General features: G+C 43.8%; 4 protein-coding genes and 1 long non-coding RNA gene across 8 annotated transcripts; 4 read left to right on the forward strand and 1 right to left on the reverse strand.

Annotated features, from left to right (window-relative positions):
* Nucleotides 1-1,275: 1,275 nt before the first annotated feature.
* LOC147654560 (uncharacterized) lies at nt 1,276-1,634 on the forward strand. Its single transcript, XR_015282644.1, has 2 exons — nt 1,276-1,376; nt 1,466-1,634. It is a non-coding gene; the product is annotated as an uncharacterized LOC147654560 (long non-coding RNA).
* Nucleotides 1,635-3,201: 1,567 nt separating this feature from the next.
* On the forward strand, nt 3,202-7,039 carry LOC111927383 (gallinacin-9). 2 transcript variants are annotated; one of them, XM_086875460.1, is made up of 3 exons: nt 3,202-3,766; nt 6,038-6,167; nt 6,814-7,039. In XM_086875460.1, the coding sequence occupies exons 1-3, from the start codon at nt 3,229-3,231 to the stop codon at nt 6,827-6,829; spliced, it is 684 nt and encodes a 227-aa protein (XP_086731586.1). In that variant the 5' UTR covers nt 3,202-3,228; the 3' UTR covers nt 6,830-7,039. The 2 variants fall into 2 exon arrangements, with proteins under 2 accessions (XP_086731586.1, XP_086731587.1); XM_086875461.1 differs by lacking the exon at nt 6,814-7,039 and having other exon boundaries at nt 3,624-3,766; nt 6,038-6,171.
* Nucleotides 7,040-8,066: 1,027 nt separating this feature from the next.
* LOC147654561 (gallinacin-8-like) lies at nt 8,067-14,772 on the reverse strand. Of its 2 annotated transcripts, none has more exons than XM_086875462.1 (4): nt 14,662-14,772; nt 10,779-10,869; nt 9,852-9,985; nt 8,067-8,575 (listed from the first exon to the last, which is right to left on the reverse strand). In XM_086875462.1, exons 2-4 carry the CDS (start codon nt 10,834-10,836, stop codon nt 8,567-8,569), a joined length of 201 nt encoding a protein of 66 aa, XP_086731588.1. In that variant the 5' UTR covers nt 10,837-10,869; nt 14,662-14,772; the 3' UTR covers nt 8,067-8,566. The 2 variants fall into 2 exon arrangements, with proteins under 2 accessions (XP_086731588.1, XP_086731589.1); XM_086875463.1 differs by lacking the exon at nt 14,662-14,772 and adding an exon at nt 11,708-11,763.
* Nucleotides 14,773-15,955: 1,183 nt separating this feature from the next.
* LOC111927387 (ostricacin-3-like) lies at nt 15,956-17,648 on the forward strand. 2 transcript variants are annotated; one of them, XM_086875175.1, is made up of 4 exons: nt 15,963-16,050; nt 16,868-16,958; nt 17,043-17,169; nt 17,411-17,648. In XM_086875175.1, exons 2-4 carry the CDS (start codon nt 16,901-16,903, stop codon nt 17,424-17,426), a joined length of 201 nt encoding a protein of 66 aa, XP_086731301.1. In that variant the 5' UTR covers nt 15,963-16,050; nt 16,868-16,900; the 3' UTR covers nt 17,427-17,648. The 2 variants fall into 2 exon arrangements, with proteins under 2 accessions (XP_086731302.1, XP_086731301.1); XM_086875176.1 differs by lacking the exon at nt 17,411-17,648 and having other exon boundaries at nt 15,956-16,050; nt 17,043-17,173.
* A 3,898-nt stretch (nt 17,649-21,546) lies between these two features.
* On the forward strand, nt 21,547-24,240 carry LOC111927502 (gallinacin-2). The gene is made up of 4 exons (XM_023924386.2): nt 21,547-21,593; nt 23,019-23,097; nt 23,366-23,486; nt 24,016-24,240. The coding sequence occupies exons 2-4, from the start codon at nt 23,040-23,042 to the stop codon at nt 24,062-24,064; spliced, it is 228 nt and encodes a 75-aa protein (XP_023780154.1). The 5' UTR covers nt 21,547-21,593; nt 23,019-23,039; the 3' UTR covers nt 24,065-24,240.
* The last annotated feature ends 543 nt before the right edge of the window (nt 24,241-24,783 follow it).

Genomic DNA, 24,783 nt, shown 5'->3' on the forward strand with positions numbered 1-24,783 from the left:
TTTCTGCAGTGACCACTGAGAGTTCTTCCCAAGGATTTCCTCATTCCATGTCTGTGAGACATCTCCTAGGACATCACTGGTGTTTTCCCTTGGAGGGCTGGCAGGGCAGCAGCTGGAACTAAACTCTTCCATAGTTTTCAAGCTATGGGAGAAAAGAGTTATTTTGGTTGATATTCCCCTCCCAAAGCTGATGCAGGACCTCAGAAAAGCTCATCCTTGATGACCTGAAGAACAGATCAGTTTTGAAAATGATGACTGGAACATGGCTTTCCAAAAGTCTGCTATCAGTGACTTATCCCCCTCTCTGCTCTGGTGCATGGCCAGGACACAGGCTGGAGATGGTCCCATGGCACTTCAGCCACTAAGACTGGAGTTTCCCCACTGAAAATCAGTTTTATGCATGAGCAGCCTTTATTGAGTGCTCTGTCAAGGAGAACAAACATGCTGTACCCTCTGCCCGCTGTCACCTCCACCGAGGCTGCAAACACTTGTCACTTGTTCCATGCCCTCAACCTTGGGACAGGGGAACTCAACACCACCTCTTGCTTCTGCCTCTTTGTTTACTGCTAGAACAGAGGAGATTGTCACTAAATTAATCCTCCCCTTCTGATCAGGCAGATTAGCTGCTCATCAATTGTAATTAAAAGCAGGGAAAGTCCTTCAGAGCCAGAGATATTTACACTGGCTTCCCCACAGTCCAGAATATGGACCACACGTGGTGACTTCCCAAGGTGTAAAGGCAAATTTCCCAAGCTCCCTGAAGCATCAGTAAGCCAAAGAGATGAATTTGCTCTTTCTGGGTGACAGAATTATTTTCCTTCAAAAGGACAGGTCCCATACAAAATCCACCACCCACTGCTTGGCTGCCAGGTCAAATATTAACTCTGACAAGACACCTCAGGACAGCTTTCTGTCAGTCACTGCCTCAATGTTTTCTCTGTTCACTGGAAACTGGAGCACCTTTTCCTGGTCCTCAAGAAGGAAGAAGTGGAGTATCGTGTCCAAACTCCCTTTCCCTGGTGCCAAGCAGTCTTCAAGGGGGCTGTAATCACCTCATATCACATTTGTGTTTCCATGGAAGGAGCCTGGACCTGGGACAAGCATTGCTGCCACTCTCCAGCTGGAGCTGGGGGAGGGAGTTGAGGAGGCTGGAGCCATTCCCCCTTTCCTTCCCTCTCCCTGGCACTGTTTGGTTGCAAAGAGCATTGAACCATCTGTGACATCATGGCTCAATCCCAGCAGGGTTTGCTCAGCAGCCTCACTCCCCAAATTAAACATCCCTGCCCCTTGTGCTGCCTGGGACAGGCAGGAGTGGGATTATGCAAGGAGTAGAAAAGCACTTTTCCCTTTTCCATTGGATTCTGTCATTTCTACAAGTAAGCTTCACTCTTGATGGTTTCCTTACAGCTGGCCATGTTTTAAGATCATGGACTGCACTTTTTTTCCTTCTTTTTTGTCTTTCCAGAAGTGAAGCTGAGGGTGCAGGTGGATGGGCTGCCTGTCTGAAACCTTGGGCAGGTGCTCAGAGTGGTTTGGGTTGTGGGGTTGTGTCCATTCCTCAATCACAAATCAGGAAGCTGGGACATGGTCAGTTCCCTATGACTCCCTTAAATAAAATTGCAGTCACACATGGACACAGAGTCATTTATTATTAATGACTGGCTCCTTGAAACTTCTGTATCCAGGAGGGAAACAGAGAAGAGATGAGAGCAACAGCACATTTTAGAGCCTCTGGCTCAATAATACGTGTGAAAATACAGGGCCTTTTGCTAAGCCATCACTGCCCATGCCAGCTCTTACAGCTCCTGGCAGAGGTCTGAAAGTCCATTTCCTCACCATGTTCCTCACCATGTTCCTCAAGGATATGGGCTCAATGAAGTAAGGGTGGGAATAGTTTTCTTTGCCATCTGTATCCTCTTGCCCCTTCTCTAGCTTCTCATCCATCCACAAGAAGATTTTTGCTTGTTTCTAGTCCTGATATACTGAATTAATGATTTTTTTTTTTAAAAAAAACTGAAGCCCTTCCATGCCCTACACCCAGCTTGCAGCAGCTGGTTCACCAGGCACAGACCTCTCTGCCTTCTGTGGGCAGTCAGAGCTCACCCCTGCTCTTGCTCTCCATCGTTTCAGTTTGCTGCTCTCGCCCAAGCAGTAAATAATTAATCACCCTCGTGACTTTGTTTCACTGATGACTTTTTGTTCGCCCTGTTTGCCTGAAAAAAAACGTTCACTTGAAGTTCCCATGTCTCAGGAGTGGCATTTCTTGGAGACAAGAGTTAGGGGTCAAGAGACCTCTACAGAGTTCTGGTGACACTTCCTCTGGTCCATTTTAGATATGACTGGGCCTTCACATGCATGGAAAAAGAGATTAGATTTTATTTTCAGATGCAGAAATAAGTTACAAGGTGATAAGAGAGGTGGAGACACCACACAGAAGTGGATTTGATGTGTTGAATCTGTGAAATCAGAGAAATGTGAATATCTTCGTAACCACATTCAGCAAGGTGACTGGCAGCAAGGGAAAATGTCATTAAACCAAGATCATTTTTGCAAGAATGAGTATTTTAGACACCCTATGCAGACTGGATTTGGGAGGAAGGTTCAGACTATGATATCATTGTTTTCAAACAGATCTAAGGGGTTGCTGGAGGGAATTTGGATCAGTCTCCTATGATAGCCTGGCAGACACAGCAGTGTCCCTTCCAGTCCTTTCTGTTTAATGACTTCTGTGACATTTGGTACAAATCTATGGCTAAAGTCACAAATAAAAGGCACAGAGAGTGACTGAGCTGTGAACCATGCTGGAAAAACTCCTGGGAGACTGAAGGAACTGCCATGTCTGCCAGTTTCATAGCCAGGAGGGGGAATATCCATGACCCTTTCAGCCCCACTCTGTCTCTTTCTGCAGCCCTACAACTCTATCCCAAGCAAGGACTAAATCTCTGATCCTTTCCTGCATTCCTCTTCATCATCACAGAATGGTTTGGGTTGGAAAGGACCTTAAAGATCATCCTGTTCCGAGCCCCTGCCTGGGCAGGAATGTTTTCCACTATCCCAGGTTGCTCCAAGCCCTGTCTAACCTGTCTTTGAACACTTCCAGGGATGGGGCAGCCACAGCTTTTCTGGACAATTGTCTCACCACCCTCACAGAGAAGGAGTTTTTCCAAATATCTCATCTAAACCTTCTCTCTTTCAGCTTGAAGCCATTGCCCCTTGCCCTGTCACTCCATGCTCTGCTCTCCAAGGAGGAGTTTTCTCCTTTGCTCACCTTGCCTGGTGGCTGAGGGGGAGGACAAGCTGTCACAAGACCATGGCCAAGAGCCACGGGGCACCATCAGTTCCACATGGTTTACAACCCTGCAGATCCCAGGAACCCACCTCCCTCCTGCTCCAATCCCACGTCCTCCCGGGGCGCAGCCCACCAGCTGGCACCGGGTGCTTTGGCTGCTTGGGTTGGCCGGCAAGATGTGGTCATGGCTCAGGTATCTTCTAACGTGGGAGGTTGCAACATCTGCCTACATCACCAGTCTCCATGGGAACAGGGCCATGAACTCTCTGTTCTCCAGGCAGCCACTCCTCCACCCACCTCGTTCTGTCCCAGAGCCTTTATATGCAGAGGCACCACCTGTGCTCGGTCTCGGACAGCTTCTGTTCACACTGGTGTTGCCTCCATCCCTGAGAAAGCTGCCTTGCTGCCAGCTGCCAGTCATGAGAATCCTTTTCTTCCTCGTTGCTGTTCTCTTCTTCCTCTTCCAGGCTGCTCCAGGTAAGGCTGGAAGGAGATGAGATGGAGGCTGAAAGGGTTAACATGCAGAGAAGTTCATGAGATCCCAGTGCTGAGGGTCAGATTAGCTCTCTGCTCCTGGAATCCATGACTTTCCTATTAGAATTCCTCTTCCCTGGTAATAGTACTAATTTGCAAGCTATTGATTCGAGGTTCTTGATAGTCATACTGATGGTTTCTTTCTAGCACATGGGGATGGGGAAAAAAGGATGGTCCTGTGTTGACCTTTGTGCCATAAAAGGTTTTGGAGCAGTGCCTTCATGTGGCACGTACAGAACACCCAGAGGATCAGGCACAGCCAGCATTGGTTCATGAAAAGCTGATCCTGCTTGACCAACTTGATGTCCTCTATGATGAGATTGTCCCATTTAGTGGATTAGGTATCGAGCTGGATTTTTGGTAAACCCCTGACACAGATGTTCCCTGGGGAAACTGGCTGCTCCTGGCTTGGATGGGTGCACTGTTCACTGGGTTAAAAATTATCAGGATGTCCAGGCCCACCTGGTGCTCCCCAGGGCTCAGCACTGGGGCTGGTCCTGTTTGGTATCTTCATGAGTGATCCAGATGAGGGGATTGAGGGTAACCTCGGCAGATTTGCAGATTACACCAAGTGAGGAGGGAGTGTTGTTCTGCTGGAGGGCAGGAAGGCTCTGCAGAGAGATCTGGACAGGCTGGATCCATAGGATGAGGCAAATTGTGTGAGGGTCAACAAGGCCAAGTGCCAGTCACAACAAATTCCTGCAGCTCCAGGCTGGGGCATAGTGGCTGAAAAATGTCCTGGAGGTGCTGCTGACACGAGCCAGGTGTGCCCAGGTGGGCAAGAGGCCAATGGCACCTGGGCTGTGCCAGCTCTGGGGTGGCAGCAGGAGCAGGGCAGTGCCTGTCCCCTGTGCTGGCCCTGCTGGGACACCTCCAGTGCTGGGGACAGCTCTGGGACCCTCCTGACAAAATGAAACATTGAGGGGCTGGAGCATGTCCAGGGCAGGGAACGGAGCTGGGGAAGGGGCTGGAGCACCAGGAGAGGCTGAGGGAGCTGGGAAAGGGGCTCAGCCTGGAGAAAAGGAGGCTCAGGGGGGCCCTTCTGGCTCTGCACAACTCCCTGACAGGAGGGGACAGCCGGGGGGGTCGGGCTCTGCTCCTAGGGAACAGGGACAGGACAACAGAAAATGATGACAAGTTGTACCTGGAGAGGTTTTTCTTGGATATTAGGAAACATTTCTTCACCAGAAGAGGTCCCCAACCCTGTCATGGGCTGTCCAGGGCAGTGGTGGAGTCCCCATCCTTGCAGGGATTTAAAAGCCCTGTGGATGTGGCACTTGGGGATATGGTCAGTGCTGGCGAATGGTTGGACTCGATGGTCACGGAGGATCCAAGGACCCTTTTCCAACCTGAACAATTCCCTGAGGATTTTACTGAGGCAATTCTTAGAATAATACTAAAGATGTAACCCAGCAACATGAGAGCTTTCTCTTCTCACCTTCTCACCCACATGTGTATTCTGGATTGGGAGACCTCATCTGTTTTTGGGAAAAATGTTATCCTGACTGTCAGTTTTTACCTAAACTCTGTATTGGTCATGTGCATTAAGTGGGTTTGGAGGCCATGTATCATTCCAGGCTATTTAGGTGTTTTTGAAGCAGCTGAAGTTGTCTAAATTTGATTTGCAGTAGTCTCAAATTTGTACCAGCTTTCTTAGACCATCAAATATCTGTCTACTCAAAGAAAAATTGTAGAACCATTGAGACAAAATCTGTACTACATGTTTTGGGATTGCTTTCTTGGGCTTTTCCTACTTCATGCATCACAAAATATATTATTTATATCAAAAAACCCTGTGACCCCTGAAATGGATGCAGGACTGGTACATTTCCAGTAGAATCTCTGGGGAAAGAGCCACCAGTTATTTTCTATCTCTTCATAAAGATTATATGCACAAAACACTACAGGGCTTTTTCATTTAAGAGATAAGGGAAACCAAGGTCTAATGGTAGCTTTAAAATCAGCTGAGTGACATCAAAAACATGTAATCCTTGAATAATATGTGATTAAGAGAAAGGACTCAGGAACCACTGGGACAAAGTGGTTGAAATGTGGTAGACCTGATTTAGAATAAAGTTCTGATGCCCTTCAAATTAGGGATGGAATCCAGTTTGATGACAAAAAGCTTAACACAGTGCCAGGTAATTCTCATGCCTCAAGCCTCCAGTCCTCTGCCAGGACAAACAAGGATGAGTTTTCCCTGTTTTTTTGCAGCTCACAGCCAGGAAACCGCTGACACCCTCGCATGCCGGCAGAGCCGGGGCTCCTGCTCCTTCGTGCCCTGCTCTGCTCCTCTGGTTGACATCGGGACCTGCCGCGGTGGGAAGCTAAGATGCTGCAAATGGTAAGAGGAATCCCTCCAGGGAAGTGCTGCTGCACCAAAACCAAGCAGAATCCCTGGACTTTTTCCCTTCTTCAGCATCAGAGCCCCTTCTCCAGCCCCCTACAACCTCCAAAAAGTACCTGCTAATTGCTGGGGGTTGTGTGTGGTGAAAACAGGGCAGAGCCTTTGTGGTGTTGAAATATTCCAGAGGGAAAGAGAGACTGTTTACAAGAGTGACAGGACAAGGGGCAATGGCTTCAATCTGACAGAGAGTGGATCTGGATTGGAAGTTAGGAAGAAATTTGTCACTGTGAGGGTGCTGAGGCCATGGCACAGGTTTCCCAGAGAAGCTGTGGCTGCTCCATCCCTGGAAATGTTCAAGCCTAGCTTGGACAGGGTTTGGAATAACCTGGGATAGTGGAAGATGTTCCTGGTATTCTGGGGCTTCAGCAGCCACAAATGAGTATCTGTGGTGTGTGCTGAGAGGTGACAGCCCCATCCTATCTTTTATTTGGGTTGTCTTATGGCCAGAAACACAGGTCCAGCTCACAAGAGTCTTCAGCTGTCTTTACCCTCACGTGTCCCTTGACATCTCCAGCAGTCTGAGGTATCAAGGTATGATTTCTTTCTTTGGTGGGTGAGCTAAACTTCTGACTTTTCTCTTCAGGACCCCCAGCTCCTAAACCTGACACCTCACTGACCACTCAGACAAGAGCTCTGGACATCTGAGACATCCCCCATCTTTTGACATCGATGGATCCTGTCTGGGTGCCCTGGGGAGCCTTTCCCATGTGGGTGGAGGCCCTCAGGAGCACAGGAACATCTGAGGAGGAGTTCTTGTCCAATAAAGATATTTGCAGTTTCAATTCTAATAAAAGCAAGTTCTTGTGAAACCATGTTGCTGATACTTGCTCATGTATGCCAGGGTGGTTTTTGTTGTTTTTATTGTCTATAAAAATCACCCTGTAAATGAATTTTATTTAACGACATTAAGTCCATGTGCCACCAAGTCCTGTTAAATCACCCTGTGTCACAGTGATTTGTGTGGCAATATTTATATTAATAACTGGAAAAGCATTAGAGTCCATTCCAGCCCAGAGCTGGGTTTCAGGAGACAGGGTCAGTCATCTGCTCCTCTCCAGGGCTGCATCTGCCAGCCCAACCTGAAATATTTGGAATACAGAGAAACCCCAGGGTGGCAGAAACTGTGTGACCACATCCACAAGATTCTGCTCCTGCTGTCTCTGTTTAGGGTAGACCAGTATCATGTCCATGAAATTTAATTTCTCTGGATCCTAAACTGGTCACACTGGTTTTCCCTGCACTGCTCTGTCTGGAAACAGTGGGCTGTGTGTCCATCAGCCTGGATTCTCGACACCAAGACTCATCCCCTCCTTCCCTTCCCCATCCCTAACATCCCCAGTGCAAAGGCCAGAAGGATTTGAGACAAGGGGTGACCCAAAGTGTCCATGCTCTCCATGCCATGAGCTGCTGGATGGTTTCAGGGCCTCTGTGGGTGCTCAGCCTGATCAGTTTGTGCCAGCTCTCCACTGGCCTAATCATCACACAATCATGGAATGGGTTGGGTGGGAAGGGACCTTAAAGATCATCCAGGTCCCCCCCAGCCATGGGCAGGGACACCTTCCACTGTCCCAGGTTGTTCCAAGTCCTGTCCAACCTGGCCTTGAAGTTATTATTAATCAAATTAATAATGATTAGGACAAGGACATACTCCTGTCACCACATGGGTTTGTTTTCCTCCCCTTTTCTTGGATAAGTTTACTACAAGGCACATCTCACACTGATTGCAGGTGAGACCCTCCAAGAAAACCACACAGCAGTGAGTTATTCCTCACAGAGATTGTTCCTCACAGGGATAAGGAGGTTATACCTCACAGGGATAAGGATCAAACACAGATCTTCCAGAGCATCTTTATTAAAATTTATTGAGATGTGTAGACTATGAAATATAAGCACCTTAGCTGAGCATTCTGGCATTACTCACATTATTTTTGACTCCAAAAGGAAAATAAAATAATAACAATAATAAAAGAATAGCTGTTCTAAGGGCCAAAGGAATAACTTTGCATCCTCTCATGGGCACAGACTCCTGCATGCTGGTGACCTCTCTGGGACAGATGTTGGTTGACACAATAAAATTTCAGCAGCAAAACATTTTTTAAAATGAAAAAATATTGGTCTTTTCTGGGTGCTTCAAGAATTGCTTTGGAGTTTCTTCAGGTCATGAAGGCTGTTTGTGGAGGGGTTTGTTCTCTTCCTGTTGTTCACATTGTGGCAAGTGCTTGTATGTGTCAAATGTCTGTATATTTTCTGCTCAGAATTCCAGATTTTCCAATGGGATGATGCATCCCTTAAATTATCAGAAGCTCTGGTTAGCCCATCTGAGATGTCAGTGGCCATTAATCATACTGCAAAAAAAAAAAAAGGGGAAGAAGCTTTCAGATTTTGTACTTACAACCAGGAAAGGAATAAAATAAAACGCACAGAAGGGACTGAATGAGCATCAAGGGCAGATATTCCTGAATCCAGCTCTTCAGGATATTCACAGTCCTGCTGCTGCTGAATTTTAATCATAAATCACTTTTCTATTTTAATTAATAATGAACTGACCACACTCTGTGCCTGAAGTTTCCTACTCCTCTTGGAATTTGTGTTTGGAAACTCTTGGAAACTCTTGGAAAAGAGTTTCTGCTGCTCATGTTTTGTTTTTAACATCTCGTGCTACTAATGTTGAACACAGTTTAAGTAAGAGTCTCCAAAAATAAAAATGCCTGCAGCATTTTACAGGGTAAAAAAGAAACAGAAAATGAAATGTTGGAATCAGTGGAGGCAGAGTGTAAATATTCAGGGATATTTGTTGCTGCAGTTTCATGTTGGAATAAATATATGGGTGAACTCTAGGATTCCAGTAAGGAATTTGAGGAGGAAAAGAATAAACTAGTCACAGAATTAAAGAATTATTTTGATTTGGAGTGACCAAAAAGACCACCTGGTTCCAATTCCCTACCAGGGGCAGGGACACCTTCCAATAGACCAAGTATTTTGTTTTTTTCTGGAAGAGGAAATTTATGGAGAAAAAACTCCAGGAGAACATGACTTTCAGGCTGTTCTTCTAACTATGGAACCAGGCAGCCTTTGCAAGGTGGAACATGCAGGTTTCTATGCATCTGACCCAAAAATCCCAGGTCTCAGGACAGTGTGGACACATCAAGAGATGTGTCCTTTGGAGCCAGTACCACTCATCATGAGCAGCTTGAGGCAGCTAATGGGAACAGCAGCAAAAAGGGTTCATCTCTGGCTAATGAATTCTCTCTGCCAAAGAGGTTTCACTGTGATCTTTCCCACGAGGCACTTGAGCTGTGCCATTAATGCTGCAGGGGGAAGCAGTGAGGAAATCCTCAGGAAATCCTACATCTGAGTGTGCAGAGTCTCTGCTCTTTGCCAGCTTGTGCTGGAGGAATTTTCCATCTAAAGGGCAGACTGGATGTATAAAAATGGGTAATGAATGAGTAATAAACCCCAAGAAATCCCTGGAAATGTTCAAGGCTGGGTTGGATGGGGCTTGGAGCAACTGGATCTTGTTGAAGGTGTCCATGATAATGGGGGTGGAATAGATGACTTTGAAAGGCCCCTTCCAATCCAAGCCCTTCTGTGAGTGTGTGATCCATCACATCCTGGACTCACCACGGTCCTACAGCAGGGAATTCCCTGCTGGCAGCGTCCAAAGGGTCTGCTGTGGGGCTGGGGGCAGTGGTCCCGGGAACAGACCCCCCCAGCCTGTCTGCACTGCCCCTCGGTGTTGGGGGCACGCAGGAAACCTGGGCAGAATGAAAAATAAAACAATGCAGAGTTGTGATCTTCCTTCCCAAAGAAGACTAAGAACAATCCAGGCTATTGCATGGCAGCAGTGTTGAAGTTTACCTGCAGGCTGGCCACTTCCACACCATTAAATCCCCTTATTTTCCAAACTGAGAGGGCTCAGTGCATCCAAAGGACCCATTTGGTGTCTGGTCACTGCTAAAAATGTGTCCAACACACTGGCAGCACTTTAGCCATAGGCAAAAGGGACTAAACCCATTTCTATTTCTATTTCTATTTCTATTTCTATTTCTATTTCTATTTCTATTTCTATTTCTATTTCTATTTCTATTTCTATTTCTATTTCTATTTCTATTTCTATTTCTATTTCTATTTCTATTTCTATTTCTATTTCTATTTCTATTTCTATTTCTATTTCTTCTATTTCTATTTCTATTTCTATTATTTCTATTCATATTCAATTTCATATTCAATTTCATATTCAATTTCATATTCAATTTCATATTCAATTTCAATTTCAATTTCAATTTCATATTCATATTCATATTCATATTCATATTCATATTCACATTATTTACTTATTCCTATTCCTACTATTCCTATTCCTATTCCTATTCCTATTCCTATTCCTATTCCTGTTCCTGTTCCTATTCCTATTCCTATTCCTATTCCTATTCCTATTCCTATTCCTCTTATTTCTGGTTTTATTTCCATTCCTATTCCTATTTCTTATTTTTTTCCATACTCAGAATTTTCCCTCTGCATTTCCTTAAGAGTTTATTTAACTCTTACCTGAAGTGCCCTGCAGCATTAAGAGGAGCACAGCAAAGAAAAAGGCAAAGATTTTCATGTCCAAATTCAGTGCCACCAAATACAACAGATGCTAAGAAAAAAACAAAAAGAAGCCAAATACATTTAACCTGCATTTGCAACCTCACACAAACATTATTATTGACAAATTAGCTGGAATTTTTAAATAAAAATTGGCATTTATGTAATAGAGTAAATGTTCTAAAATGAATCTACAGAAATAACAGTTTTTAAATAAAATATAAAATTGAACGCATACTGCATAAGATTGATAAAATGTATTTATTACTATAAATATTTTTATTAATTTTTTTATTTGAGCAACTCTGCTGAGTCTGGCTGGGATGGAGTTCACTTTAATCATGGCAGCCCATACAGTGCAGTGTTTCATGTTCAAAGCAAGTTTCTTAATTACTAAAATATGCATTTTATTTAATTAATAACTTAAGCCTTTCAAATTCCTTTGAATATAAACACTCAAAAACTTTAATTATTCAAATAATGGTATTTTTTTTAGCTTACAAGCCAGTAATTACTCCTTGAAATACCTTTACAGAAAATCTAAGGAGCCATCTATCCATCCTGGAAGCCCTAAATTTTCTCTCCACCATCATTTCTTGCTGCAGATTCCAGCTACCTTTGGAAACTAATTTAAAAGTTAGGAATCACCATCACTGAGTATAATAATCAGCCAAAAGCATTACCGAAATACCAAGCACTGACCATTTCAGGTACTCATGGGGATTTAATTAAGCTGCAATATTCTGCATCTTGGATGATTAATTTCTTTTTAGAGCAACAAGTTTTACCAAAAATCATGTGTTTTTCTCCTCTTTGGTTGAAACTGGTGTGAAAACTGCACCTTAGGCTCACCCAAGAGGAGCAGAGGAGAGGGGGCCAGTGGGTCCTACCTGGTTCTGCTCCAGGGGATCTTTGCAGAGTGATGTCTCGCCCCACAACCACTGTTTTTATATATTCTGTGGATGGCAGAACCTCCACAGCCCAGCTGGCCAAGGACATGGACTTGTCACAGCAATTCCCAGCAGCTGAAATGTCACTTCCCAGCAGCTGACGGGGGACAGTGACCGCTCGTGAACTCCCTCCCCTTTCCCTGGAACATGAGTTGGCTCTTCCCAAAAACACCTCACCCCCAGTGTGCCCAACACACTGATCCCTCGTGGGAGGTGGAAAACGATGGCCTGGGACACACAGGCTGGGATCCAGGGGCACCTGACCCTGCAGGGCTGTCTCTGGAGCCTGGAGATGCATCCACAGCCCCTTGACAGCTGAATTTGGGAAGCTCAGGTTTCGCAATGACTCTCCCCATGTGAAATACAGGTGAGACCTCTCTGTGTTCACAGAATCCCAGAATGGTTTGGCTTGGAAAGGACCTTAAAACTCATCCCATTCCACACCCTGCCATGGCCAGGGACACCTTCCCCTATCCCTGGTTGCTCCAAGTCCCAGCCTGGCCTTGGACACTCCCAGGGATCCAGGGACAGCCACGGCTTCTCTGGGCACCCTGTGCCAGGGCCTCAGCACCCTCACAGGGAAGGATTCCAAAATCCCATCTAACCCTGCCCTCTGGCACTGGGAAGCCATTCCCTGTGTCCTGTCCCTCCATCCCTTGTCCCCAGTCCCTCTCCAGCTCTCCTGGAGCCCCTTTAGGCCCTGGAAGAGGCTCTGAGCTCTCCCTGGATCCTTCTCTTCTCCAGGTGAGCACCCCCAGCTCTCCCAGAGCCAGGTCCAGCCCTTTGAACATCTCTGTGGCCTCCTCTGGACTCCTCCAGCAGCTCCATGTCCTTATGTTGGGTGGGGACCCCAGGCAGGATGCCACAGGAGCAGATTGCCCTCCCTTGACCTGCCTGTCACTCTTTCATTCTCATGGATTTGCCACATCTGTGCTCTGTTTGCCTCACAGAAAATACTTCTATTTGAATAATTAATTCCAGGGAAGTACCCTCTTCCACACAGCCTTTCTGATTCCAGGTGGCCGAAGGAAACAACTTTCACAAAAAATATTTTGATCAAATATGTGCCCTCAGAGGATCTGGACTACAGAAACTGATGGCAGCACTGGTTTAACCTGAACCCTGAAGGCACCTGTGAGCCCAGATGTTGTGTTTTCATTGTTACACCATCAGGAAAAAACCCAACATTCCTGTTCTTCAAAGAGCATTCACCTAGCAGGGTGTCCCCCAGAAGATGGCAATGAAGAGCTAACACTGAAATTCCCCTCCAGCAACCTTCTTCAGTGAAGGGTACGGAAATTATTCTGACAGCAGGGTTTTATGGATTTTTTGTCTTAATTATACTGATGTCTATAATCATCATGATTCCCTGAGCTGATATGTGAGTGAGTGATGTTTTCTGACAGGCCAGACTGAAAAGCCCTCCCTGCTCTGCAGTCTGCTGTGGACTCCTGTGATGGACAAGAAACCAGAAACCAGTCACTGCTCTCAAAATGATATTGACAGGACTTGAGGAAGTGGAATGAAGCTGAGTTGGGGGAGGTTTAAGTTGTATATCAGGAAAACTTCTTCACCCAGAGGGTGGCTGCGCCCTAAACAGGCTCCTCAGAAAAAGACAGCTATTTAAAAAACCATTCTTGTATAATTTAATTGGAAGAATGTGTATATTTGCTTTATAACATGGAAGAGCATTTGTTTCTAGTATTTGGATTTTGATTTTGTTCTTTAAAAAAAACCCAAAAAAACTTAAATAACTCAAGTGATGAACTGTAAAGAAGCAGACACTGTGAATATTAAATGTATTAATGAGGTTTTAGAGGTACAGGGCTCTGAACTGAGATTTTGGGTTAACCTCCTGAAAAGGAGGTTAAAATAGGATGAAATTATTCTTTCTTCCTGTTGTTCCACTTTGTACATGTGCCACCTGCCCAAAGTGGAACAAAACAGATCCAGAGTCAAATATCAGGGTTTGGACAAGATCTTTAACTAATTAATTTTATTTGTTCTTATGATTGATGGTAAACTTCCTTTAAATATCTTAAATACTATAATTTAACTATAATTTTAATTCCAATATACTGTTATTGACTCTAAGCATTGTTTTGGCCACTCATGATCACTAAAGTGATACATTTCACCTGTTTCTTGGCAGTTAAACACATGCAATTAAAGAATGGATATTGCAAATCAATTAATATTGCATCCTGAAAGCATTTTGACCACTAAATGTCTTACTCAGTTCCTTTTTCCTGGGGTACTGCAAAGGACATTGTGTGGAGCCCCCAAAATTATGTTCTCCAAGCGTAAATATATATTTGTATGTCTGCGCATGTAATCTATAAATATTCCAAGAGAAACAAAGGTCAAATTTACTCAACTGCTTTCCATTTTGTTTTTGCTGAAGAACATGCAAACAGAGAAAAATAATCCAGATATTCTAACCTGTGAATTGCTCAGGAATAGTCAGCATATTAATTTCAGTAATTGTTTATTTAAACATAGACAAATGCTATAATATTTCTTGCTCTCCTGTCTCTCTACAGCCCTCCTAGAAAATCAACAGTAATGTAGGTATATTTGTATATAAAATACTGTTAAAATGAATATGTGGAAGGGCTCTTCTAAATCCCAGTTGATTTTTTTATCACTCAGCACACCACAGACTTTGTTCCCAGTGAACATCCAGGTCTCAGTTCCTTTAAACACTTAGACAAGTGCTTCCTGAGATGTCCCTGTGTCCCAGGCCTCCTCCCTGGCTTGCTCTCCTCTCTCCTGACCCTTTTCCCCCAGTCCCAGGAGATCTCAGCCAGCCCAGAGCTCCCTAAATCACTCTAGGAGATGGTGTGAAGGCCACTGGGTTAAACCCTGTGTGTCCATATGTCACCTCAGCTTACCTGTGACAATGGGATATCCCCAGACACTTGAAGCAATGAGGATCCTTCAACTTCTCTCTGCCATCCTCTTCCTCCAGCGTCCTCTGTGCAAATGACAGGAAGGATGACAGACCTTTGGTACAATTGCCCAACATTTGTCCTCACAGCACCTCCACACCTGGCAAAAAATGGCCTGAAATCCCTGTGGGAACAGCCCTGCTGTCCATCCACTGACCTTGGACAGCCCTGTGGAAAACTGCCCAGACCTGACATGGCCAAACCCTGCCTGGAAATCCCATCTGCTGTTGGGTATTTTGAGCAGTGATGTGGGGTGAGCTGCCCCTGCCCCCCTTGGGAATTGAACCTCTCTCACAGGAAAGACCCCCCCAGCTCAGGGAAGGCACAAGCAAACAGAGTTTGCCAGTTACTTCCAAAACACTGGAAATAAAAGGATAAAAGTGCTGCTTGGAGAGCCAAAGAGCAAAATTGAGCTTTACATCTCTAAATCATCAGCAATATTAATCTGTGCTTCCCTGACTGCATTGTAAAGCAGTGATCTATCCCATGTGGAGTTGGCCCATCTGGGAACAAACCCCAGATTTTGCTAACCTGAAGGTGAACATCTGAGCTGCCTTTTCATTCAGGACACTTGAACAGCTGTAAAGCTGATAAACATTGAAGATATTCCCAGCACTGAGATTCCTTAAAATCCACATCGATTTCCACAGCCTGTTCCTGTCCTCTTCCTCACACAGTTTTGAGATCCCTCCTAGGCATCAAGGTTTCTGGTTGTCCTGGATCCTTGGTCCAGAAGATCTGTAGAGCACCACAGCAGTCACCAGGGGAAGCTGGTGACATTACCAGTGATTATTTTCCAGGGAAGGAGAGGAAATTTTTCCCTGTGAGGCTGGTGAGGCCCTGGCACAGGCTGCCCAGAGAAGCTGTGGCTGCCCCATCCCTGGAGGTGCTCAAGGCTGGGATAGACAGGGCTCTGAGCAATGTGGCACAGTGGAAGGTGTCCCTGCCCATGGTAGGGTGTGGAACTGGATGATCTTTAAGGTCCCTTCCAGCCCAAACCATTCTGGGATTCTACACCTGAGGAGCCCTCAGGATCAGAAGGAGCACTCACTGCATGTTCCCAGAAATTTTACATCACCCCGTGGTCTAATGTGCCTTACACAAACTTGGGTGATCTAAGATGGGTTGCACAAAGATCAGGGGCTCTGTGGTGAAAGCAGTCTCAAAGAGAACTTTCCTTTCTCATTGGAAGAAACCAAATAAAGGCTGGAAAAGGCTTTTATTTCATTGGCCAATGACTGCATTGGGTCATCCCCAACCCTTTATAGGCATTTGGGTCTGGTGCATCCACGGGAGAACAGAAGCGGCGGTGATCCTCCACCTCCTCCTCAGGTAGCTCTGCCTGGTTCTGTAGAGCCACCCTCACCTCTTCATCTTTAGAAATCTCTTTTCCTTTCATCACTCTCAACCTTTTGCTTTGATTTCTCACTCTTTACTCCAGCAAGTGCCTCCTGTGTGTACAGGTTCTGTAGAACCATGGATTGGCTGCTTGCAGGGCTTCCAGGTTGGTGGGTTTGGTGATCTCCAAGAGGAACAGAGACCTGGGAACTTTCCCTTGAGACATCAGAGACAGAAATGTCTGTTTTACTCCAGAAACACACCCAGCCAGCACAGCAGATGAGCTTTGCCTTTTGACCCACGTCTTGCCTGAATGCAGTAACATTTTGAATGAGTTGCTACCTTAATTAATATTGGTTCATTCTCTGAACTCTTTGTGTACTTCAATATGTGGAAGGGGAATAATTTGTATGCCTATGCTGTACCAGAGTAACCTGCCTGGTGCTGAAAAGATCTGGGATATCCTTTTTTCACTGCAGTAAAACCAAAATTAAAAGAAGAAAAAAAAAGGAAAATCAGCACCAAAACACCATAGAATCCCAGAATAACTTAGGTTTTGAGCTAATCCAGGAGTTTCTAGTCTGAATCTGTGCTTAAAGTGGTACTAATTAGGTCAGGCTGTTTAGAGATGCATTTCCTGAAATTGCTAATATCTCCAAGGATGAAGTTTTCACTCTGCTCTTTGTCCAAATCCACTGGAGAAAGATTTTGGCTTTGGTGTCTCCGGGCACATTTTTACAGCAGTTCCTCATCTCCTGGTCAGGTGAGAATGCTCTGTCCAGTGTTGTTCAACCTTGTGCTCTCTGCTCAGTGCAGGTAAAGAATTCACACCCCAGCTGTGGCCATGAGGATCCTTCACATGCTCCTGCTTGTCCTCTTGCTGATGCTCCAAGGGGCTGCAGGTAAGGAGTGAGGGGAGTAAAGAAGAAGAATGCATTCACTTTTGATCACTTTCATGGTGAATGACTCCTCTTTGTGCTGTGCAGGACAACAAGTGTTTCCTAGGCTAGATAATTCCTGTTTGGCCCAAAACGGACGCTGCTTCCCACGGATTTGTCGTCGTCCGTATTACTGGATTGGAGAGTGTAGTAATGGATATTCTTGCTGCAGAAGGTGAGTAGAAATGCAGGGATCTCTGTGGGAATGGCTCATTTCCTCATTATCTTTTCTCCAGAGCAACATCTCAGAGGCACAGCTCCTGCTACCTGTCTCACTTCTCTGGTGCCACACCTGCTGGCGTAGAGGGGGAATTCACATCTCATGGCAGCCTCTGCTCTGATGCCATGAGATAAGGAAAACAACTCTGCAGAAAACCTACAGGTGGGTTGCCTGAGCCTCTCTTTTCTTCATGCAGGGGATGGAGTAGCTGAAGAGTCCCTGGATTTGCCTTGGAAATCCTTCCTGCTTCTACTGAAAGGCTCCTGGGAAATCACCCTGAATCCCTCGCTCCTGGTGGCACCAGTTCCTGCTGCAATGAAAAGCTGTCATAATCTTCCCTTGCAGTGAAGCAAACATCACAAATGTGAACCAGACAACATTGTGGAAACTATTTCTTTCCTCTCTTTTAATAAAATCAGTTATGGTGGCATTCATGTGGTTGAACCTTGGGTGATTCTTTGTAGGGAAGGAGGGAAACATTTTCCCTGTGAGGGTGGTGAGGCCCTGCTACCAGGTTGCCGAGAGAAGCTGTGGCTGCCCCATCCCTGGAGGTGTCCAAGGCCAGACTGGACAGGACTTGGAGCAACCTGGGATAGTGGAAGGTGTTCTTGCTCTTGATAGAGGGTTGAGACAATTTTTAAGGTCCCTTCCAACCCAAACCATTCTGCAATTCTACAAATAAGGAGCCCTCTGTACCAAAAGGAGCAGTCATTGCAATCTCAAAGTGGACCTTCCTTTCTCATTGCAAGAAACAAAATACAGGCTGGAATCTGTGCTTCTGCCTATTTTTCCTTGCCCTCATGACCTAGAAATGTAGATAAAGCCAAGGTACCTCCAGATGTATCCTTCAGGGGGTCTGGAGGCATCTGAGAAATTTCACTTCTGATTGGACCTTATGCAAAGTAAAAGCAGGAACATTTTGAATCATATCAGCAACACAAAACAGGAGAAAACAGTGAAAAAAAGGGAAAGAGAATAAAATACATTTCCAAGAATTATGGATGTTAGTGATTTGGTTGTTATCTCTTCAAGAGCAGTTGCTGAACAGTCACACAACAGTGCCCAGAGGAATATGTTACCAAACTCAGATGGTTTGGACTCCTAATGACTTTCTGGGTGGGTTTGGAGAGGTGACAACATATTTTAAAAAACCCTCTGAAGAGCAAATTCTGGCTGTGTGAGAGACACAGCTGCCACTTGTTCAGCAGAATTAGTGCTTGTGGCTCTTATTGCAAAACACCTTCTCTTGCAATGTTTTTGGGTTTCTTCTATCCCTTCTGTTACTTCTGTGTTTTATTTCTAACAATCTTATTGCAAATGTCTAATAAAAGTCCATAGAACGGTCTCTCTCCATTATCCATAAAGGAAGAGCAGTGAAAATAGTTTGTACTTCGATATTTCCTTTTAGGATATCTGAAATTTGGTGAGATTACTCCTGGCATTTTTCTCTAGAAGATTTGTTTTGGTTTACAAAGGTTCTTTGAATTTTAGAAACTTTGGGGTACCTGTGCCCAGGAGCTTTGATCTCACACACATCACTGCCAGTCACATTGTGGTTCTCAAAAAAGAAAGGAGACTCTGCCCTTGTAACCCAGTACCTATAATTAGCTGTCAGGTCAAAAGATGGAGCCAGAATTGTTCATGTAGATGTTAATCTCATCATTTACTCAAGAAAATGGCATAATCATTAAAGTATTGAGCTTGATTAAGTACATTTTGTATACAGTTTGAAGCACTTTAATTAGGGGCAATGCTACTGAAACATGTCCCTAATATTTCCTTTTTTATTTTCAAGAGTAAACTATTAGGAGCAGAGTTTAAGGTTCTCCTTTTTGCTCCTACTTGCTTCATCTTCTGTGCTAGATACAAACTCCTAAGGTGGAGATAAGATCCTTCTTTCTTCTCTGGAAGGTGATTTTGGTAAAATTACTCTAACATCTTGATTTTAAAGGAGTAAAAGACATTTCTTGTCCAGACACTTTGCAGCCTCCTTGGAGGACATTTCCCTTTGGTGTATATCCCAGCTGCACCAGGCACAGCAGCTCCTCAGTGCTCTATTATTACACAAAATGCTGAGCCCACCATAATAATTGAAAGTGTCTGATTGTCTCTTGCTCAGAAGAACAGGAGCTGCAGATGGGAATGGAAAGATTGTCCACCCTAAGAGCCACAACCCAAAATCTTGCTGAGTTCTGACAAAATTGCTCCACACCTCCTCTGCTTTTCCCTTTCCCTTGTCCAGGCAGACGTTTATTGGTGGCCTGCATAGGACCATGTAAAATTTGTATTAAACATGGCCAAGGACACCCAGTGTTAAAGCCAAGCCCTTGACAGTATTTGCACACAGGATCTTACAGGCAATAAAAATTAACGATGCACCTTTGTTTCCTTGAGGAATTGGGTTGGGTAAGAGTAACATTTGGCAAGTTAACCACAAACACTTGGCAAGAGGTGAAGCAACTGCAGCTTTTGCAATTTTATTCCCTCCATTTTTCAGTTTAATGGCCAGACGTTGGCAGACACACCAGAAATTCAATTACCATTTTTTCCTATTGCAGAAACAGTTCACATACAAAATTATCTAGAGAGTAAAAAGCTGTGTCAGGATATGCTTGTAAGGGAAATGGCTTGCAGTCATGTTTTCACATGCATATAGATAATTTCTGTACACTTCTGTGTATCTGTATACTTGGACAGGGCTCTGAGCAAGTTCTGGGCTGACCTGATCTAGTTGAAGATGTCCCTGCTCATGGCAGAGGGCTTGGACTCATTCACCTTTCAAGTTCAGACTATTCTGTGCTTCTACTTAAGAACTTAATATCAAAGGAATGAAAAAAATTACAGGACTAGGAGGTAAACTGCCAGTCAGCAATGAAAATATTTCAGTTTGATTTTGGTACTAAAGGTTCTGTAAGATACGGTGTCATTTTCAGAGGTCTTGGTCAATTATAAACACCAATCACTTGAATTAGCAAATGTTTCATCACCTATTATGATGTACTTCATATATCATATCAAAATACTGCATGAACAATATTTGTTTGTTGACTGAAGGGAGGGTTAAAGTAAAATATGATCTGAAAAAGCAATTAATATCTTAGAAGCATAGCAGAATAGCATGGTTTGAATTCCAAGGGACCTTAAAGACCATTTCATTCCAACCATCCCAATGTAGACAGAGACACCTTCCACTATTTCAGGTTGCTCCAAGCTCCACACAACCTGGTTTTGAACACTTCCAGGGGTGGGGAAGCCACAGCTTCTCTGGGAAACCTGTGTTAGAGCCTTGCCATCCTTGCAGGGAAGAATTTCTTCTTCACATGTAATGCAAACCTGCCTTTTGTCCAGTTAAAACCATTTCCCTTTGTCTTGTCACTATCTGCCCATATAAAAAGTCCCTCTCCTTCCTTTTCATAATCCCCCTTTAGATACCAAGATGAAGTCCAAGGTCTCTCTGGAGCCTTCTCTTTTCCAGGCTGAACACCCCTGGCTCTCTCCACCTCTTTACAGGAGAGGTGCTCCATCCATGCAGAAGCTGGGTGCTGCTTCCCATGGCAGAAGAAGCAGAGGTCAACATCTGGCAGACTGAGAGGAGATAACCAAAAACTGAATGCTCATCTAAGGCATAATGTAGTTTCGGAATGATAACTGGAAGCCAGAAGTATCAAAAAATCAACCAGAGTCCTGGAAAAAAAAGCTCAGGCAAGAGCTTTGGGGCCTGAGAGTCCAAAGACATCCTCTGGCATTGGATTTGAATAAATTTACATATTTCCCATCAGCTGTGTGTCCAGGGACATAACTACAATGTATTTTGGTATTTTGGTATATTTATTTTTCTACATTTTGTTTCACTCAGGCATCTTCAGTGGCCATTGTCTGGGAAGCCAACGGACATTTGTTTTAGTTCCACATATCCATTCTGTGTTCTTATATTCTGTATTTATGGAACAGAAAATTAACTGGGATTGTATTGCAAGGTTTTAAGTTGCTCCTAAGCAGGGACAGTTCAACTTATGTCCCAAGATATTTGACATACACCATGGTGGGTTAACGTCTCTTACACAAACTGGAGTGTCACAAGAGGTATTGCACGAGAAACATGGGATTTTCCAGGGAAAAAGTGTAAACAAGTTAGGGGAGAAACCCTATTGTATAATTGGGAAATGAAAAGCAGCTGGTTTCTGGTTGGGTTAGATGCCACCAGGAATAAAAAAGCATTTTTTGGATTGGTTCAATGAATGTCTGAGAAGAGAAAGAACCTGTCAGTCTCTTTTGGGACTCACCTTATAAAAGAGTATCCCAGTCCCAGAGCCAAAGTCTTCAGGAGGGAAGGGACCACGAGCAAGTCGTGTTTGGCTTCAGGGCTCACCTGATACCTGGTAATGTCTCAGTTCTTTTCGATGTCAGCTTTATTTTTTTCCTCAAAAACTCAACTCCAAAACAAACTCCCAAACCTCCGTGTTATTAACTTTAATTTGTACTGTAACTAGAAAAGGTAAACTTAAGATTTCAGAAAACTGGACATGTTGAATAAGTAGTTCAAATATATGCTAATATATAGAAAGCTTTAATAAACATCTCTGCTTCCTAAATCCTAAGAAAAAATAAATGTTTGGTTTGGGTTACTTTAGAGAGGTCTGTGGTACAGAGAAATTCCTGACCTCTCAGTAGAAATGTACATGTCTCTATCTGTATATTTCCATTAAATATATAGCTGTGGAATATAAACATATTATAAATAGTTATAAAATATTTGCATAAGGCTTAATAGGTATAAAATTATATATTATTTATATATTTTTATATTTTAATATGGTATATAATACATATTTTATATATAGTATTTTTTATTTATGTCTCGATGTTAAAACCCTTATTTCATTTTCAGAATTGTTCACTTTGTCTCCTTATTTCTCCTGATATTTCCAAGTATATAGAAACTTAGGTAAATTTCTAATACTAATTTTGAAACGGTTTTGGGTCACCATATTTCAGCACAATCTCACTTCCATTCCTTGCTTGAGAGACCATCATTTCTGACAGATCAGAACATTCCTCATTCCAGGATATGAAACATTAACTGCCCCTCCTTTATCCATAAGTGCTCTTATAGGCTATCTTATCCTAAAAACCCTAATATTAGTTTAAACTCTTCCAATGAAGGTATCATATGTTTGCTTTTGAAATTTTATTTTCAAATGGGAATTTATTTGATGGTAGATTTCCATTCTAGATCTGCTGCCTGTAGACTAAGACTGGAGACTTTGAGCAAATTGATTTCTTGATAAATTTAAACATTATAAAATGAACTTATTTTTTCCTGAAGTTTGTAGTTTTTACAGTATTTTCACCTAATTTTGTTTTATGTTGTTTATTTACTAGGTTAAATCATTTAGCTAACAATAAAGTTAAGGAAATATTCAAGACCAGGTTGGATGGAATTTTGAACAAACTGGTCTAGTGGAAGTTATCTTAGCCCCAGGGGGTGGAACAAGATGAGTTTCAAGGTTCCTTCCAATCCAAACCATTCTGGGATCCCATCATTGTGTCCTTACTAAGGACTATTTGCAAAATGGAAAAGAAATCTGAGCAACCAAACTATTAAAGTAACTTAATGATCACATGTCCTGAAAACATTTTGCCCCACACAATAGTCAGGATTTCCTATGGGGGTTTTAGTGATTATTTTTGAAAGCATGAAGACAAAATTAATATAAATGTAATTTTTATTAACACAGTGTTCAGGAGACTGCAGATCCCAGGAACTGTCTGTCTTTAGTCTTTCTTGGTGCTTTTCCCAACAGTGCCACAGCAAATCCTCAGCCATGAAGATCCTTTACCTGCTCTTTTCCCTCCTCTTCTTGGCGCTCCAGGTTTCTCCAGGTAAGATGGGAAAGAGATGCTAGAAAGGGATTTTTGTGCAAAATTCCCAGCACATTTAAACACTTCTGTTTCAAATTGCTAGAAGCCAGTCAGGAATGAATCAATCAGCCCAGTGCTTGTGCTAGACCTGCTTTGTAACCTCACCACCCACACGGCCTTTTGAAAGAGCCAGGATGGGACATTGGTGACAAAGGAATGAGAAACTCTTCCACTGCAATTCCCTGCCCTGCAGAGCAAGGGGGAAGGAAATATTTTGTTTTTGTTTCAGGTTTGTCTTCGCCCCGGAGGGAAATGATATTCTGTAGAGGAGGGAGCTGTCACTTTGGAGGATGTCCCTTCCACCTGGTTAAAGTTGGGAGTTGCTTTGGGTTCCGCTCCTGCTGCAAACCGTGAGTTTGGTGTTCACCAAGGCTCATCTGCAGGATGAGCAAAGAAATATTAAATATTTTGCCTGTCTCCTAAACCCCAAGGTGCTCCTGAATATTTAAATTTGGTATAAGGGGAAAAAAGAGCTATTATGCCATGATGATAGTCAAGTGTTCTGTGTTGACTCAAGTGTTAATGTTGCCAAAGAAATATTTGGAAAATGCTCTCAGGCACAGGGTGAAATTTTTGTTGTAAAATTTGTTATAAAATTAAATTATCATATGAAAAACAGGCTTCTATTTTCAGTCATGAATGAATGCACTCGCCCCAGAATCCAAGGATACCAATTTAATTCCCTGCTTTTCCTGAAACAACAGGGAAACAGTCTCCTTTCTCACAGTTATGATTGCAGACGGCTGTCCCAACATGACTACAAATGACATGAACTATTTTGGGAAGAATTTGTGTCCAGGAGGGAAAAAAGCATGGGCTGAGAGTGAGTAGGGAGGGAATATAAACAGAAAGACAATCTGATTTTTTTCCTTTTTGCAGGCCATGGAACTTAAGAAATGTTGATGAGCCATTCATTGAAGAGCAATGAAAATTTCTTCTAAACCTACAAATTTGCATGGAATCTCCTTACTCCTAAACCCACTGGATCCTGCTGCAAAGCCTCAAACTCCTTTCACTGCCAATGCAAAAGGCTTTATGATATAGAGTAAACCCAAATGTGCTCTGCATTGCTTTCCCTCCTTCTGAATAAATTGTTATTGTTTAGCATTGGTCACTGAAACATGCATTGAAATTTGGGTCATGATCCTGCCTGGGATTTGACACACAAACCCCAGAGGGAAACAATTTATGGTGCAAACTGCTCCTTAATTTGAGTTTTTCTGAGCCATACAGCTCTCCAGGTCTACACAGACCTTAACCTACAGTGCCAAGAGAAAGGCTGGCCAAAAGAGCTCAGCTTCCCTTTGTGGGAATGTGTCCAGATGCCAAAATCCCTAATTTCTTACTGTGCAGATATCTTTTTGTGGGAAAACACGAATGGTTAATACCTCTCATTCCCCAACTGGAGGCCCTTGGTCCCCTGTGACAGAGACCCTGCTGGGAGCTCTGCTGCTCCACACCCCATCCCACCACATGGCAGGGAGGGACTCCCTTGCCCTCATTAGCACTTGGGATGATCCCATGGGGACACCTCAGGGAGACTTTTGTGGGCTTTAGATGAAAACAGATCTCCCAGGGGAGCTGTGCAGGTGTCCCTCAAGGTGACATCACAAAGGTGTCCTATGGATCAGATGGGTAACCTGGGCA

The sequence above is a fragment of the Cyanistes caeruleus genome, chromosome 2 (genome assembly GCF_971803275.1).
Source record: "Cyanistes caeruleus chromosome 2, bCyaCae1.hap1.1, whole genome shotgun sequence".
NCBI classification, from domain to species: domain Eukaryota; kingdom Metazoa; phylum Chordata; class Aves; order Passeriformes; family Paridae; genus Cyanistes; species Cyanistes caeruleus.

Coding starts and splice junctions, on each gene's coding strand:
- LOC111927383 (XM_086875460.1), top strand. CDS start 3,229: ATGCTCTGCTCTCCAAGGAGGAGTTTTCTCCTTTGCTCACCTTGCCTG. Junction 3,767..6,037: donor CCTCTTCCAGGCTGCTCCAG/GTAAGGCTGGAA, acceptor GTTTTTTTGCAG/CTCACAGCCAGGAAACCGCT.
- LOC147654561 (XM_086875462.1), bottom strand. CDS start 10,836: ATGAAAATCTTTGCCTTTTTCTTTGCTGTGCTCCTCTTAATGCTGCAG. Junction 9,986..10,778: donor AATGCTGCAGGGCACTTCAG/GTAAGAGTTAAA, acceptor CATTCTGCCCAG/GTTTCCTGCGTGCCCCCAAC.
- LOC111927387 (XM_086875175.1), top strand. CDS start 16,901: ATGAGGATCCTTCACATGCTCCTGCTTGTCCTCTTGCTGATGCTCCAA. Junction 16,959..17,042: donor GATGCTCCAAGGGGCTGCAG/GTAAGGAGTGAG, acceptor TGTGCTGTGCAG/GACAACAAGTGTTTCCTAGG.
- LOC111927502 (XM_023924386.2), top strand. CDS start 23,040: ATGAAGATCCTTTACCTGCTCTTTTCCCTCCTCTTCTTGGCGCTCCAG. Junction 23,098..23,365: donor GGCGCTCCAGGTTTCTCCAG/GTAAGATGGGAA, acceptor TTTTTGTTTCAG/GTTTGTCTTCGCCCCGGAGG. Junction 23,487..24,015: donor TTCCGCTCCTGCTGCAAACC/GTGAGTTTGGTG, acceptor TCCTTTTTGCAG/GCCATGGAACTTAAGAAATG.